The sequence below is a fragment of the Mya arenaria genome, chromosome 16 (assembly GCF_026914265.1).
Source record: "Mya arenaria isolate MELC-2E11 chromosome 16, ASM2691426v1".
NCBI classification, from domain to species: Eukaryota; Metazoa; Mollusca; class Bivalvia; order Myida; family Myidae; genus Mya; species Mya arenaria.
Window position 1 is genome coordinate 26,639,731 of NC_069137.1, and position 18,840 is coordinate 26,658,570.

At 34.7% G+C, this 18,840-nt stretch overlaps 1 protein-coding gene across 8 annotated transcripts in view; it reads right to left on the minus strand.

Annotated features, from left to right (window-relative positions):
- LOC128221201 (pyruvate kinase PKM-like) overlaps nucleotides 1-16,555 on the minus strand; it is a 73,724-nt gene extending 57,169 nt beyond the window's left edge. Inside the window, exons 1-4 of one of the 8 annotated variants that reach the window (XM_052929686.1) lie at nucleotides 16,438-16,545; nucleotides 14,327-14,370; nucleotides 8,137-8,202; nucleotides 7,835-7,855 (exon numbers count right to left, since the gene is read on the minus strand). In XM_052929686.1, the coding sequence (XP_052785646.1) occupies nucleotides 7,835-7,855; nucleotides 8,137-8,202; nucleotides 14,327-14,365 (126 nt within the window). In that variant the 5' untranslated portion in view covers nucleotides 14,366-14,370; nucleotides 16,438-16,545. Of the gene's footprint in view, nucleotides 1-614; nucleotides 837-7,834; nucleotides 7,856-8,136; nucleotides 8,203-9,897; nucleotides 9,915-14,326; nucleotides 14,371-16,437 lie in introns of those variants that run through there. The other 7 variants (XM_052929688.1, XM_052929687.1, XM_052929689.1 and 4 more) reach the window with 7 other exon arrangements.
- Nucleotides 16,556-18,840: the final 2,285 nt, after the last annotated feature.

Sequence of the window (18,840 nt, forward strand, 5' to 3'; positions counted from 1 at the left end):
TCATTTTTCTTAAAAACTTACCGACACTTTCAGCCATAGAGCATCAATTTTCAAAAGTAAATATTTCTATCTGCGATGAGATATTTTGTCAGCATTCTTATACGACTCGTTTCCAGACATTTACGAAAAAATCTGCTCATACCAAGACAAAAAATAAAAATAAGTTGTCGAAATGGCAAACTTGTGAATTTAGTGCAGCTTTCAAAATGTCAAAACAGTTAATCTGTGAGAGTGAAGCTTTAAAGATATCAAAACGGCCAATCTATGAGAGTGCAGCTTTAATTAACACTTGAATGTATAGATGAAACACAACATTGATACGTTTAATGTGAACTTTGTATTAACCCTCAAACACTTAAAGTATGCAGCATACATGTAGCTAGAAATTTAAGTGACGCTACAAAATTTACAGCTAATAAAATGCAAATCACTTTGAACAGCTAGACCAAATGTTATTATTATTAATAAGATCCAAATAGATATTTTAATATAAAACAAGTCCATTTCATAGGTGATATTCCCTCAAAATTCACACAAGGAAATTAAACAACAAAGGAAGTCACATCAATTCCTTATTATCCATAAAACTTTAAATAAAACATCGTTTTACACACACTTGAAAACCTAGTCCCCACTTATTTACGCTGTATCAGACACAAATCTTCATAAAACCCAAGAATTTCACACACTACACAAAAAACACGAAATAGCCTAAAATCCACCAAATTTCAACAGTTCACCTCACATAGCCCTAAGTGACGATCCTAGTTAACATGACTGTACTATTTAAACCACTTTTTGTAATCAGATACTTGGTGAATTTACCAACTGCTCATCTGCTTTTTTAACCCAAAGTAAACAATGGAAGCAAAGAAAACATTTGATATATAGGTCAGATATACTTTAATCTTGATACTTTAGTCTATAGAGCATTTATTACTTGTTCTCAACATAGACATATCTCCTGATCAATCTCACTTGAACCCAGACTGGCTGAATAAAACTGCAGCATAAAAGGCTGCTTTTCACTATTATTACTTATTGTAAGGTTACAGTCCACTAAATTTTGTAGCAACACAACAGGCTACTCATCACTATTACTTAAGGTCAGCAAACAGTGAACTAAATTCTTTGTTAGTGTTTTCAAATAAATAATAACTAGTAAATAATTAATTACAAAATATACTACATGTGATAAGCAGTTGTAAGCAATGAATTTATGTAGACATAAGCACATTTTATTTATTTCTCAACCACAACATAAACAACAGAATGTAAAACAAAATGACCCCCTTAGTGCCTGTAAAGTGCCAGGATTATTTGGACAATTTAATGAAATATGCATTGACCGAAGTGACAGCTGATTTGTCATTGACATTGGATGCCTTTGAGGCAGATTTTTGACCATTCAAAGTGTGACGATAGTAGGTACATTTTATTCATGGTCAGATGATGACTGATATTTGCAGCCAAAAATGTATCCTCTTAGCAGCAGGAAATAAATAAATATGATGTAATTGTTAATGATGAATACAAGTTATGACTTTGACTATTGACACTATATATATATATATGACCTCAAAATACCTAAGGGGTTAGTGATCTACTGTTCCCTCCCAACCTAAGTGTCAATTTTGAGGGTCATGGGTGCAGGCTGTGTCCAGTTGTCACACAGACAAGCTTTTTGCATTCAAGATCACTGTGACCTTGACCTCTGACCCAATGACCCCTAAATTCAAAAGGGGCCATTTACTGGTCAGGCCTGACCTCCAATTCAAGTTTGAGGGCCATGGGTGCAGACATTGTTGAGTTATCACTCGAACAACCTTTTCACATTCAATGTCACTATGACCTTGACCTTTGACCCAATGATTCCTTAAATCAACAAGGTTCATCTACTGTTCAGGCCCTGCCTCCATGTCAAGTTTGATGATCATATGTTCAGGCATTGTTGAAATATCAATTGGAGAAGCTTTGTTAACATTTTCACATTTAAGGTCACTGTGACCTTGACCTTTAACCCAATGACCCCTAAAATCAATTGAAGCCATTTTCTGGTCAGGTCCAACCTCCAAGTCGACTTTGAGGGCCATGGCTGCAGGCATTGTGTAATAATCTTGGAAAACCTTCTAGCATTCAAAGCCACTATGACCTTGACCTTTGACCCCTTAAATCATAATGGGTCATCTACTGGTCATGCCCAGCTTCATGTTTTGTTCGATGACCATAGGTCTAGGCATTATTGAGTTATCACTCGGACAAGCTGACAACCTTTTACCATTAAAGGTCACTGTGACCTTGACATTTGACACGATGACCCCTAAAATCAACAGGGGTCATCAATTTGTCAGGCCCAGCCTTCATGTCAAGTTTGATGACCATAAGTCCAGGAATGGTCGAGTTACTGACCAAACAACTGACCAACCGACATGTGCAAAGCAATATACACCATCTTCAAAGGGGTCATAAAATTAACATGAAACAGATATGCAACGTTTCAACATTTAACTGAAATCAAAATGTTTTCTGAGAAACCGTAACTAAACAAATTATTTTTCAAAACATCTAAGGCCTTAACGAAAGAGGTTTGTTTCTGGTAACATGCCAAAAAATACTGTCAATGGAGCCATTTTGGCAAATTTTGGTTGCCATATGGAACCAAAAACATATGATCAGTTACCTAATGGTACTGAAAAAAGGTTATGAAATTAGCAAATCATGACAAGAATGTCATATTTTCTGTAAGAAATTTTCTGACATGAGATTTTTATTAGCAAGTGATTTATTATATTTTTATTAGCAAGTGATTTATTCTTCTTTTTTTCCGGCATAAACAAAGTTTGAGGCATTGGCAAATGAACATTAGGTCAATCAGATAACCAGAAACAAGCCTAGTTATTTCAGGTCTTATAAACAAGTACTTTGCGTACCACTTTCTTTGGCTGAAAATGGAAAGGTAATGGAATCATAACTATAAATTCAATTCTAAACAGAATCCCAAGCATTTTTGATAAAACATTTAGTCTCGAATTTCTTATCCTTCATTGTCATCCTGCTCTAAGTTTCAGTAGCATTTGTCAATATCAGGAAATCTTATTGAGCGAAAAATCACTCAGGTTTAGGCTAAAAAATGTCCAGAGTACCCATATATTTCAGTGGTTGAAATTAGCATATACCCACATGCCACTGGTTCCAGGTTTGCTCAAACACTTTATTTTATATAATAGGGCTTGTGGAAAAAATATTGATGGCAAACACCTGTATAAACATTTAGGCTTGTTCATCTAAAAGTTTCATTTCGAACAATACTGTTTACAAATGATGTAAAATCACATGGTATGTACTATGTACTACACAGAGAGCTTATCACATGTCAGTTTCGATGGTTGCCAAGTGGTCACCAGGGCAAGGTATACTAGAAAGGATATGATGGGTTTCCTCCAACTACTCTGATATATGGTTTTTCCATTGTTAAGACAACCAGGGCTTCCATTAAGAATTTGAAACTGGAAGTATGAACTTCCTGTCTATCAATTATAATGGGAAGTTTTTCTCCCGAATACAATTATTTTTCCCACTATTTTACAACTAGTATTTAAAAATCAAATAAACAAATTAAGATTTATATTATAATAATTCATTATACTTCAAGACTACTTGAAATTGTGACCATAAAAGTAATATTGATACCAGGTTTTGATATTTTGAACTTCCAAGCTTTCAAATTAGAAAGTTTTCTTCAAAATTATGGAAGTTTTTGTACTTCCAAGGAATCAATTTTGGAAGTTTTAACCAATTTCTAGGGAGTAATATAATAGATATATTATATTATATAGTATATTCCAAACTTCCTGCAAAATCTCATTTTCTCCGCAAGCAAATCATTTTGGAGATTTAGCTAATCTAATTTGAGAATCCATGTAAGCTCAGTTGTTAGAGCTTATGATGGTGGAGCACAACGTTCATGTTCATCGAAACCACACGCTTTGGTCATTTCCATTCAATACATACAAAAAATTATTTAAACAATTTTGTCAGTCAACCATGATATGTGTAAAGAATGTGTATGTTATGAGTACCATCAATGTCGATGAATGATTTTCTGACAAGCCATAGTCTCACATTAAAAATAAGGATAAATGCAAAAAAAAAAATTATTTGCATATCAACTGCAATGGATTAAGTCAAAACATCCTTTTTATTAATTGGCATGCATGTAAGAATATGAACGAAATATGAATGGTATTAATTGATTAAATTTTGAAGAGTAGAGTGTAGCGTAAACTCCCCTTTACAGTTCTTTTCAGCTTTTAAGGGGAGGTTACTGTGTAGTAGGTTGTCATAATTTTAGCCACTGTTTTAGCACCTAACAAGGATTCTCTGGTTCATGTGATCTCATGTTAACACGACTGTTTAGTTTATAAACACTGAAACAGTCAATTTGCAATCAAATATTGTATCATGTTTTAATGGGAAAGTAGTGAAAACCGTATGATTTTAATCCAAAAATCAATTTACAACGTAGCCATTTAATCAATGGTAAATAGCAATATATATACAGAAATTAAATGACTAAGCACTCAAGTTCATGCAATGTTGAGCTGTTTTATTGCCTTTGTATGCCTTAAATAGTATGCAGCTTTAATTGAATAATCCATATTGCAGTAAATGGGACCTTAACATTAATTTATGAACATGCAAATCAGTTAATGAACATTCATAATGCTGAAATTTTTTGTCAATAAAGCAAAGTCAGCCATTTTCCATTCAAATTGAAATGTACAGCCATTTTCCATTCAAATTGAAATGTAAAACCACAAAATTAGCAATTCTCAAAGCAAAACAAATGAATTATCATAAAAACAGGAAATAAGCACAAAGCAATTCCAGGAACACTGCAAATTGTTTCAAACAAACACAAGAATTAATCAAATGGCAGTGTCACTTGTTAAAAGCCTACATAATTTCTTAGTAAAGGTCACCTTGATTACCTTTACTAGGAGGGCACCTATTGACCACAAAATTAAAAGGGGTCATCTACTGACCACTGACCAATGAACATACCATGAATGAAGACTATATATGTATATGTTCAAACGTTTTTGGTTCAAAAAGGAAAAAGTGACGTGGACACAATATTCTTGCATACCAGAAGTGTGTTTCGGGTCATGTGACCGGTGCTGGAAAAACCCGTCTTACACCCCCCATGTAAGATGAGTCACGCGCAATAACGCGCCACTTCTTATTTCTTTTTTTGCATGGTTTTTGAAAAAATTACTATGCTATTTCAAAAAAGCGCAATCAAATATATATCTATGCAAGACTTTTAATTAAAATTGAAAAAAATATTCATGAAAATCGTGAATTTTAGTTATTTAAAATTACTGCGCTTGATGACGTCAGTAAACAACGTTACACGCGCTTTTTGGTGAAATGTACAAAAGTTCGTTTTCTACGTCATTTTTTCAACAAATTAATAATTTCAGATATGCAAGAAAAAATATCAATCATGTGTTTCTTGTCCGGATCGAAAAATCCGACCCTCGGGCACGCTGCGTTGCCAGTAACTCGGAAAACCTCGTTACCTGATTACGCGCATGCCCTCGGGTCGTTTTTTTGTATCCGTACCGGAAACACATGATAGATACTTATAATGGTTTGTTTTAGGGTTTATAATTATTTTACCCATGGTTGACTATGGTCTTTAAAAAAGCATGGTTAACCATGGTTTGCAATTTAACAAAAATGTCAATTCATTGACCATGGTGTACAGTGGTTGACCATGGTTTAACCATGGTTTGACCATGCACATTGACTGGGGTAATCTGTATACATGTGTCATCCAACTTAAAATTAACAAGAGCTGTCACAGAGACAGCGCGCTCAACTATTCCGCCGCTTTTCAGTGTAAGGATTGAAAAGTTTTGGTGAAACATGCATGGATCGCTGTTAGATTAGATTTCAATGCAATACATGGTGTGCTGAGATATTAACATAAATGTGGTCACATGCAAAATTTTAACCAGAATTTTTAAGTGTAATAATAAAGGGCCATTATTTGCAAAATACAGTTATCTAACTTGGTTATTCAATTAGGTTGGGTGGTTGAATACCATTGTATAAAGTCTCAATGCAATATATGAAGTAGTTGCTGAGATATTATCCTATGTGTGCTAAGATGCAAGACCTTAACCAGAATTTTTAAGTCGCATAATAAAGGGGCAAAAATTATATAATATGAAAGATAGAGTTATCTTACTTGATTAAATAAGAAGGTTAAATGGTTGGGAGCCTGTGTGTAAAGTTTCAATGCAATACATGATGTATTCGCTGAGGTATTGACTTAAATGGTTACATGCAAAACCTTAACCAGAATTTGGAAGTTGTATATAATAAATTGCAATTATTTTGCATTAAATGCAAACTAGAGTTATCTAACTTGGTTAATTAAGTAGGTTGGATGGTTGAGTACCATTGTATCAAGTCTAAATGCAATACCTCAAGCAGTTGCTGAGATATTAACCTATGTGTGCTTGCATGCAAAACCTTAACCAGAATTTCTAAGTCAAATAATAAAGGCCTATTATTGGCATTAAATGCAAACTAGAGTTATCTTACTTGTTTAAATAAGTAGGTTGGATGGTTGAGTACCATTGTATAAAGTCTCAATGCAATACCTCAAGTAGTTGCTGAGATATTAACCTATGTGTGCTTGCACGCAAAACCTTAACCAAGGTGTGACGCTGACGCTTGGGTGAGTAGTATAGCTCTCCTTATTCTTCGAATAGTCGAGCTAAAAATTGATCATGATATACATAATTCCTGATGCAATATGACTGGTTATCGAACTTGCTTGAGATATTATGCCCATAAACATTTTGACTAAATTTGATGATGATTGGACAAAGGCTTCTAAAGTTATTCATCAGACAAGACCGATTTTAGGTTATTTCTATAATTAAAGGGCAATTACTCTTTAGTAACTTCAGCAATATGGCTAGTTATTTTACTTGTGCGAAATATGATGTCCATACTAATTCTGACCAATTTTGATGATGATTTGACAAATGCCTCTTAAGTTATAACTTATTGATTGGACAACACACTGAATGCTTACCGCTAGTACGCTGTGGGTGAAACTATAACACATGTATCTTGTTCTAGGAGCGTGTGAAAAAAACGAGCACAGGCTTTCAAGTGACCATTAACAAAAAAATAGGGATTAAAGAAGGATTTTTTTGTAGGATAAGATAGGGATATTCAGAGGAAAAAGTAGGGATAGTGGGGCTCAGAGTTTACCTACCTTTCTGGATGCAAATAAATTACTACTAAACCTTTTCATCAATTGTGATGTTCAAGTAGTTATCTTTGCTTAGAAACCAGTGCTTCAAGAGGGATTCAGCCACAGGATGAGCAGATGAACCTGAAATGGGTGTCTCTGACATGTCCACATACACCACTCATTCTCATCATAGAACCCCTCTTACAGCACTGGAGACCTACTGCATCAAACTAATTATACATAAATGCCAGAAATGGATTCTTATTAAAATTAAAATCATTCAATCAATGCAACTTTTCTTTTATTTCTCAAACTATTTTTACAAAAAAAGGTAGGGAATGTAGGGCTTTTTCAAGAAAAAGTAGGAAAAAGTAGGAAAAGAAGGGCCGTCTTGAAAGCCCGAGAGAAAAATCATCCACCCAAATCCGGATTAATCGTTAAGCACAAAATCAGAAAATCCCAAGGCTGGAGAATTTTTGCAAAAGCACAAATATCAGCAACTACCGATAAGAATTAATTCTACAAACAGCGAATCAGAGTTCAAACACTTACCACAGACGAATCGTGGGTAGCCTGCATTGGAGAATTCCCAAAAAGGGATAATGATGATTTGATCAAGTGGGAAGTCATAGACTTACCATAACAACTTATTGTGATTTGAAGAAACATATAAAAGACTTCAACAAAGAAAAAGGAAATCCTGTACTTACCATAGATGACCACAGTTACTTCAGAAAACAACAACATTTTGAACTTACCTTAAAATGGGAACATCGAAAATCAGTAATTTCTTATTTGAAAAGTACAAAAAAATGGGAAAATCTTCATATAAATAGTGGGAAATCTGCACTTACCATTGAGGAACCACGTGAACTAAGGGAAACTCCCGATCCCGCTGACTGAGCCAGCATTTGCGCCATCTGGAACAAGAGAGACAACAATATAAGTATCTTGGAGTAACTTCCCTTGATTAAAGATATTTATAGCAACAAGGGAAATAATTGGGCTACACATCACTACAAATAGTAAAAAAATACAAACGATGTGAAAACTATTATTAAGCAGATATTATGCACAGCCATAGAAATTAATGTATGCAAATGGGTATCAGAAAACTAAATGCATGTTACACATAGATGAAATATGTATTATCATACTGAAAATTACAATCTAACATATAAATTTGACTTGAATAAATGATGCCTAAAATATGAACTAAATTTATGAATTATAAAGTAAAACAAATATTCATTCCATTACAAATATAATTTAGATGTATTAATAATAAAGTGAACATAAAAAGACACTGTAAACTATTTAAAAATTCTTCTTAAACACTGTAGATATGTTTAATGTTAGCATATAATAGATACAATCCAGCATGCAACTCTCTCGAGTCATTTAAGACATTTGGAGAGATAGTCCATCCACCACCATAGGGATAATACATACATGTTATTATATAAATATATATATATATACAGTGGGGTTTTGTATGAAACGGCCCCATTAACAATCCCATAAAGAATACTTTAAAAATTAGATAATCTAATTGTGATAACATGATTGTATTCGTCATGATAACTAAATGTTTACTACAGCTTATTCCAAACAGCAAGACAACATTTTTTTTCTGATGTGCACAACCAGGACACTTTAAGATTTTAAACCCCATTATGCTTGGTAAGATCAAAAAAGTTTTATTGAACAGCATATGAATATTGATCAACTATCATGCTTTAACAGTTGTAATAAGATCTTAATACCCCAGCGATTAATAAAGTTTAATCAAATTGATGGATTCAACAATCAAAAATAAAAAGTAAAACTACGAAATTTGATTTTATTTTTATTTGGGTTTTGCAATATTTAAGTACAGGCCTCCAATAAATCAAAAACCTCTGGCTGGTACTTCTCTCTGAATAATGTTGATTACGGTCAAACAAGGAAAATTACTCGCAACAATTAACACCAGAGTAATCCTTGTGTGTATCATCTCTGGCAGCATGTGTACTGATATTCATATGAATATCTTGTTTTCTTCAGTTATAGCCTAGTTTAAGTAATTGCTCGATATTGCCAGCATCAACATGAATAACACCAACGCAAAAGCATCGATTATTCAGAATTCTGTTGAAAGTTAACGTTGCTGTTAACGCCATTGTTGATAAATTTCAAATCGCCGCTGCTCTGGAAGTTTGACAAATACACTGATCTGCTGTATTTCAATCAGAATTTGAGTCAACTGTTAAAGTGTGCTTGTTTATATTTAAGTCTAAAAGCACATCATGAAAACTTTCACCTCTAAAAGTAGACAACAATGTCGTTAATCACATTGTTAACTTTAAAAAAGTTCTGAACAATCTGCGCAAAATCTCAACTTTTTCTCAAAATAAATACTTCACTTAAAAATTCTGATTTGATAAAAAGAGTTAATAATAACATAAACTACTTCTACATAGTGTTTAAAAATAGTTGCTTAAGTTGTATTTAAATTAAAATATTAAGCAAAAAATTGTTTAAAAAATATACAAAAAAAAAAATGCTTGATGCATTTAATACATGTTAAGTTGAATATGTAGCATAATTATGTAAGTAAATATTATTTTATGTACCTTTTGTGCCAAAATACAAATTTAACTTCAAATAAATATCCGCTCTGAAAGCTTTCGCTCTGAAAACTTTATAAACAATTTTTTTTTGCACTCATTGCATAATTTATGTTGAATGAAAAGCTTATGAAAAAGCACTGGTGCAAAACAGAATTAATTACGCTACGGAAAGATAACCACTGCTTCAGTATTGCAACAGGAAAAATCTGGTTTAGTTTAGGTTGTTCTAGATTACACAAGTCAATAAAAGAATGAGTCAGACATGAGTTAAAGGTCAAGGGGGCGGGGCTGAAGGGGTTAGGATTGGCTTCAGTGATTTTTGATAGTTGATACTGATTTATGTATGCTTAAAATTTAGGGTTTTTTCCAACTGTTGATTACAAATTCAAAATCAGTAATTCTGATAAAACTAATTTTAATTGAACATTTCAGTACTGATTGGAAAAGTGCAGTGTACTATTATAGATGCTAAAAGAGCCCATAAATAAATGACTAAAACAAGAGCTGTCACAGTATGTGACGAATGCCCCCGAATGTGACATTGACCTACGAACAAGGTCAGTACATGAAAAGTTGATCTTGCCTTTATGTGTCAAATACATATGGCAAGTTATTTTAAATTTCCTCTGAACATAAAAAAATACCACCCATACTTGACAACCTACACTGTTATGTCCTTATATTCAGAATTCCCTTGTGAATAAACACTTAGTGTATCTTTCACCTTAGAGGTAGGGACATGGGTCTTGCACAGGACACGTCGTCTTCGTATGTGGAACACATGTAGCAAGTTATTTTAAAATCTGTCCTTACAAGGGAAAGTTACAGCCCAGACACGACAACCTATACTCTATGTCCTTGTATGCAGCACTCCATTGTGAATAAACACTAAGTGTGACCTTGACCTTCTAGGTAGGGACACGGGTCTTGCACGCGACACGTCGTCTTGGTATGTGGAACACATGTGGCAAGTTATTTTAAAATCTGTCCATACAAGAGAAAGTTACAGCCCGGACACGACAACCTATACTCTATGTCCTTATATGCAGCACTCCATTGTGAATAAACACTAAGTGTGACCTTGACCTTTGAGGTAGGGACACGGGTTTTGCACGCGACACGTCGTCTTGGTATGTGGAACACATTTGGCAAGTTATTTTAAAATCTGTCCATACAAGGGAAAGTTACAGCCCGGACACGACAACCTATACTCTATGTCCTTATATGCAGCACTCCATTGTGAATAAACACTAAGTGTGACCTTGACCTTTGAGGTAGGGACACGGGTCTTGCAGGCGACACGTCGTCTTGGTATGTGGAACACATGTGGCAAGTTATTTCAAAATCTGACCATACAAGAGAAAGTTACAGCCCGGACACGACAACCTATACTCTATGTCCTTATATGCAGCACTCCATTGTGAATAAACACTAAGTGTGACCTTGACCTTTGAGGTAGGGACACGGGTCTTGCACGCGACACGTCGTCTTGGTATGTGGAACACATGTGGCAAGTTATTTTAAAATCTGTCCATACGAGGGAAAGTTACAGCCCGGACACGACAACCTATACTCTATGCTTATATGCAGCACTCTATTGTGAATAAACACTAAGTGTGACCTTGACCTTTGAGGTAGGGACACGGGTCTTGCACGCGACACGTCGTCTTAGTATGTGGTACACATGTGGCAATTTATTTTAAAATCTGTCCATACAAGAGAAAGTTACAGCCCGGACACGACAACCTATACTCTATGTCCTTATATGCAGCACTCCATTGTGAATAAACACTAAGTGTGACCTTGACCTTTGAGGTAGGGACACGAGTCTTGCACGCCACACGTCGTCTTGGTATGTGGAACACATGTGGCAAGTTAAATTAAAATCTGTCCATACAAGGGAAAGTTACAGAGCCGGACGGACGGACGGACGGACGGACGGTGCGATTTTAATATGCCCACCTTCGGGGGCATAAAAATAAAGTATATCGTAATTGTCCTATTAAACTATTAATCTTCAAAGATCGATGGCACATGAATACCAATACAATGTTGAATAGTTTTCACCTTTATTTCTGCCTGACAATTACCTACTGATTAGCATGTGGCTTTCAGAGCATGGGTACTGAATATGCATTAGCAGGTTCTCTCAAATGAAAGTCAATGTGAAGGTTAATTCCCTTTGCTATAAAGTGACTTCCCTTTGCTATGCAGATCATATTGCTCCTCAAGGGAAATCACTGCATTAGAAATCATTCGTACTGACGTCAAAATATCATGGAAGTCAGTAAACAATGTTGAGGTAAACATCAACCCGTAACTATTTTAAATCACCAAGCCAGACAATTTCATTGCCTGTCTGGCTATCTTTACAGATTTTGTAATCTTTATTTTTGCACACTGATTTAGTGTAAGCATTGTTCATTCCATAAAATCTGAAATAGACCAACAAAAAGATCCCTGATGTGTCCATTAGAGCATACACCTTTAATAGGACATTTACGGTAGACTCAATCATTCATAAAAAAATCCCTATTTGGCAAAAAATGGGTAAGCAATGAGTCTTAATTACCATTTACTGTGTTGAAATATGACGAGTTACAGTACTAAGATACCAGAGTTTTTATTACGGTATATATGATAATTTGGGCCAATTTTGGTAAATTGATAAAAAAAAGAGTTTATGTACAACATGAGTACAGGAGAGAGCTCAAACTCGAGAAAGGGGCACAACTCTACAGTTATAGCAGTCAGAGTTACATGTATGTGCCTTTTTTAAGATGTTTGTATTTTCTCTGGCGTATTTGTACCAAGTTTGAAATGTACATCTTGTATGTTTTTTAGCCATGGACGAGTTTTAAGTTTTTACACACACCAAGGCTTTGACATTACCTCAAACATTTTTTCTTTTTTTTAAAAAAGAAGCTGAAAATAAGTTAGTAACAAGTTGCAACAGAGTTCTACACATAATCTCAGATGCCCAAAAATATTTTAACGACTATTTTTTAAAACACAAGTGAAAACCCTGCTGCAATTAACCGCTTCCAATGTTAAAGCTGCACTCTCACAGATTGACAGTTTCAACTTTATGTTTATTTTTCATCTCGGAATCAATTGACTTTGGTATCAATGCCTTCAATTCAGCTATATATGATGATTCACATAAGAACTGATCTAAAAACTGCAGAAAAAAAGATCATGTTTCTTAAAGCATTAGTAATGCTTTTAGCCATAAATATCATTTTTCAAAGTAAATATGAAAAACTGTGATTTGACATTATGTCAAACTGTGAGAGTGCAGCTTTAATATACATCTAAAACTATTTTATGTGGTCTTCCAGTACTCCGATAGGTTTAATACTATTCAACCAAGGGTTTCTTTAATCTTTTAAAACCTTCAAAGAGTTTATTAGATTTAATAACATTATAATTAAATAATAAATGTATATAAAAAGTAATAAATGTATATAACTTTTTATACAAAACCCTTTGAAGAAGATTAAGCCATATTCAGGAGTCAGGGGTGACCTTTTTCTGTGCATACTTGGATTTTTGATACATGAGAAAATTACTAAACCTTTATAGTGAATGGATTGTGTATCATAGAAGAACGAAAAAAAAATACAGTTGATTTCACTGTAGATTCAAAGAACATTCATAAAAAACATTAAGAATGCTTTTTAATAAAATATGTTTCAAATTTTCCAGAATTTAGGCAGACTAGCTGCCAATACTGTTACATTATAACTATGGATTGCCAAGAAAAAGGTCTGCAAAGGATAAATATAAAATAATAGGATTGTTTATACAGCTTAAAAGTCTGTTTCTGGTTACATTCCCAAAAATATATGGGTCAGTACGTAGGGTTTCATGTTGTTGATGATTTATCAGTCAAAAGGCATTTTTCCGGTTGTACGGTTAGCGCAGTGGTTAGCGCACTCGCTTCTCACCAAGACTACCCGGGTTCGATTCCCAGCCTGGGCGCATGTGTGTTTGGTTAGTGGTCACCAAGCCGGACAAGTGGGTTTTCTCCGGGTACTCCGGTTTCCCCCACAACACAAGACCACACTCTCGCGCAACATCGTGTCAACGAGAGTGACTTGGTATAAGCTATCATAGCTTCCTTCACAATCGTTGTAAAATATATAATGTTTAAAGTAAAAGGCATTTTTCCTCGAAAAAAAAACTAGTTATGAAACAACCAATTGCCATAGTTTGGGTGGAAAATTTTTGGATGAAGAAATAAAATTGGAAGTTATTTTTTATCTTATTTTTGACAATATTTTTTGGATTGGTAGAAATTATAAAATTGGGTCGGTCTCGTAACCAGAAATAAACCTTTATTTTTTAGGCTAAATATGTGTATGTGGATACTATAAAATACATCATGTTATGCATAAATGCAAACACATATTTTACAATGATCACGTACATCTGGGGGTGTCAAGTTTTTAGTTACCGGTGACGACATTTTCTCTGCAAAGCAACTCTTTGTTACCACAAGGTTAATGTAAAAACACAAGCAACATATATGATACACTGCAGTCATTGAAATTAGACTTTTGGATTAACAAGCCTGAATTCTTATTCTATTGCTTGGCATCTAATTTTTGAACAAGCCCTGCTATATAAAATTCAGAATTTGAGCAAGCCCGGACGACAATTTACTAGTGCAGGGCTTGCGGGCTTGTGCTAATTTCGACCACTGTACTGTACAAGGAACATCGAAAATGATCAGGGTCCTCATACATTCATACATGTAAATTAACAACAATTATAATACAATGAAATAAGAAACTACATGTACGAGGGTTGTCCGGAAAGTTTTGAGACTGTGTCTATATTTCAAAACGTTTTTAATATAAATCAACAAACAATTAGCAGCTGAGTATATAGACTATTCATGAGTTTCCTTTTGAAAAATAAAATTATATAATCTCATAGTATTGAAGAAAATGGTTGTCAAGACAACCCATCTAGCCCTTCACGGAGCACTTTGAATTTTACTCTTTCTGAAAATTGTTCACAATTCATATATACTACTCCGTCTGAATAATAGATGCCAAAATGTCACATCAAAACATATGACGACAGTATGAGGTCAGCTGCATCACCCCACAATTTATTAAAGCCATCTTACTGTATACAACTTTGTAACAATCAATGGAAGTAGAGAGGTATTTCGAAGATGTACGAAAAAACTTCAACGTTGACGTCACACACGGAGCAGCACGCTATGATCAAACACGGTGTTCGCAGCGGGATAGCTCTTACAAATACTTGTACGTTTCTTACACAGGATAAATCAAAGCCAAAATGTTCAAGGGCTTTGGTATTTCACTGGCATGGACGTTTTTAGTGACGGGCATGAAAATGTGTGCAATTTAAAGCGGCAGACTGTCAGTCGTGAGTGAAAGTGGCGTAAATTCAGTGCGTTACAGGTTACAAGAAGACCGGCGGAGGACAGTGAGGGAAATTGGTGACTCTGTTCAGTTAAAAAGGACAGTTGTTCATAATATCATGGAAGAGTGGTATGGAAAGATATTTAAGCAATGGGTTGAAAGCCACCATAAGTGTATACTTGCAAAAAGAGGGTATTTTGAAAAAAATGATGTGACACAATGAGACAAGGAAGTGCTTCGTGACTTGTGACCTTTACTTTTTGTAATGTTTGTTGTGTACGTTTACTACTTAGTAAATTGTTGAAACTTTCAGGATTTGTTTATATTAGATGAAATTATCGGCTGCTAAAATTTAAAATGCATCCTATGAGTTGTATGGTTTTTATTAACGCAGTCTCAAAACTTTCCGGACATCCCTCGTACATGAATAAAATTGCATGGTTCTAAAAATTAAAAAGCAATACGTTTAACAGTTAAGTCAATCACAAATACTCTGGGGTATGATGTCATAACATGTCAGCGCTGCAAATCCTCCTCTAAACATTGCTTGTTCATTTGAACAAGGGGCATAATTTGACATTCATTAAAGAGTTATGCATACGGTTTTAAAAATACATGTGTGTATTGTCTCTGGCACCATGTAAACCAAGTTTCGCTCAGTTGACTATTAAAAGTTTTTAGAGTTAAGGATGCCGACAACCAAGGCTAAAACACCAACTATTTTTCTCGAAAAAAGATGAGGTAGCTATATCGACAGTACACATATCCATTCAATTTTTTTTCCCACTAAGATTACGACTTTCAAACTAGTTTACTGACCCTAAATAGATTTACCCTATACACACTAAGGACATTTAAATCATGTACCATTTTTATGTTCAGCTGATAAAATTATTTACAAAATTGGAACGTATTTAACTAAGTCTAGATAGACTGACAAAATAATGTTTAAGGGTCATTCCCATTATATTAACATTTAAATGAACAAAAATAAGCATAACATTAATTAATATTTAACACTCGTGCTGGTTATCGCATGATTAATGTAAAAAAGGTGGGTGGAGAAGTGTTGGTTTTTTTCAGAGACGGCCAAAATAGAAAAACAAGACATGACATATACACTCGCTTTTTAAAGCAGTACCTTCAATTTCTTGTCGTTTCTATCGTAGAAATACTTCTTGCACAGTACAGGACTATTTTCGCTGCCTCGAAGTTGAAATGGAATATCACTGACCTCCGTCTCGATTCACTCTATAAGGACAAGTGTTATATATGCTCGATTCCCCCACAGGTTTCTTCGAGCAAAATCTATACGCTAAAACTAAATGCCCTGAAACAAGCATAATTAAAAGGTAAACAAAACTCATGAGCTTAGCTCGTGCAAGGATAACTCATGTTGAGCAAGGTCAATGTCACTGACATGGTGACTTCCCTTGGTGGATTAAAACAGAGCAATATACGACTACATACTGGATTACTTGGTGGAAAAGCGTTGCTTTTAAAGCAGGAACACATAATATCCCAATTAATTCGCAGCAAATTTCCAAGACTTCTTTTCATTCCAAAGCAAGAAATGGGGTTTCACTTCAACGGTAGCCATCTTGGACAACAGCGACGTCACATGTTCTGCTGACGTCATGCACGTGAAATTGTACTTGAAATTAATAAAAAGTTTAATTGATTTATAAAATGTTATGCGTAGTCATGTCCAGCACCCCCCCCCCCAAAAAAAAAAAAATAAAAAAAAATAAATAAATAATAATAATAATAATAATAATAATAATAATAATAATAATAAAATGTTCTTTAATATCAATTAGTATTAAAATGATGAATGAAATGTTACTAGTGCCAACTTACAAAAATGATGTATATTTTTATTCTTTAATCTTTGTAAGCAGAACCTGGGAGTTATTGGTCCCAGACAGAACAGAACATTTATTTTCACTTCTACATTATCTAAAAACAGGATAGTCGTGATCCAGATTTTTGTAGTAGTTTTTTTTTCCTGAGCCGACTTTCGAACAAAAGAAAGTCACTGTGTTTTCATCTTATATATCTTAAGTATATTGAAATTACCAAAAAACAACTTACACTTATAGAAAAATCACTATTTTATATTAAGCCATTAAGTCAATTCATACACATGTACAACAAACATAAATTTTGAGTGATAAACCCTTAACTACTTACTAAATAATGTATTTATGGAAAATATTAATTACTGATAACACGGTTGGTACCGTGTATTTAAAAGCTGAATACGCAAAAAATATTAAATGATTGGTGAGTGCAAAAAGATTTACTGTGATCTACCATCGCCGCATAGGGTGGGAATACCGTGTTTTCTGCATCTTTATTTCAAATTAAACTCGATATCCTTGATAAGAACCAATGTTTTCAACATGTATTCATCGGTGTTGGTATATTAAAACATTTGTATTCATCGGTGTTGGTATATTAAAACATTTGTATCATTTGTGGTAAATCGGCTAATATATTCTCCCATTTTTCTCTTAGAATTGTTGTACCCCGCGTATTTTGACTATTAACAGCCGTAGATTTCAAACATGCAGAATACATAGAAGTAATATGATAATATATAATGACAGGACTCCAATAATAATATATTAAAGCAAATGCGCCGTACTATATTTTCATTGTGGCATGTGACCCGAAATACACTTTATTTAAGGCCTTCCTTTAGGCTGTGCGTTAAAACACACTACCTACACTACAGGACGCGAAATAGACACTGTATTAGGCCGAGAGACACAGACGGACGGAGCATCACAGGCATACATTAGTTGTCCTGCCATACTGTACGTTATAACACGCTTCCTAAATTACAGGGCGCGAAATAGACACTGTATAAGGCCGAGAGACACAGACGGACGGACCATCACAATCAAACATTAGTTGTCCTGCCATACTGTACGTTATAACACGCTTCCTAAATTACAGGGCGCGAAATAGACACTGTATAAGACCGAGAGACACAGACGGACGGAGCATCACAAGCATACATTAGTTGTCCTGCCATACTGTACGTTATAACACGCTTCCTAAATTACAGGGCACGAAATAGACACTGTATAAGGCCGAAAGACACAGATGGACGGACCATCACAATCAAACATTAGTTGTCCTGCCAAACCGTGCGATATAACACGCTTCCTAAATTACAGGGCGCGAAATAGACACTGTATAAGGCCGAGAGACACAGACGGACGGAGCATCACAAGCATACATTAGTTGTCCTGCCCATACTGTACGTTATAACACGCTTCCTAAATTACAGGGCACGAAATAGACACTGTATAAGACCGAAAGACACAGACGGACGGACCATCACAATCAAACATTAGTTGTCCTGCCAAACCGTGCGATATAACACGCTTCCTAAATTACAGGGCGCGAAATAGACACTGTATAAGGCCGAGAGACACAGACGGACGGACCATCACAATCAAACATTAGTTGTCTTGCCAAACCGTGCGTTATAACACGCTTCCTAAATTACAGGGCGCGAAATAGACACTGT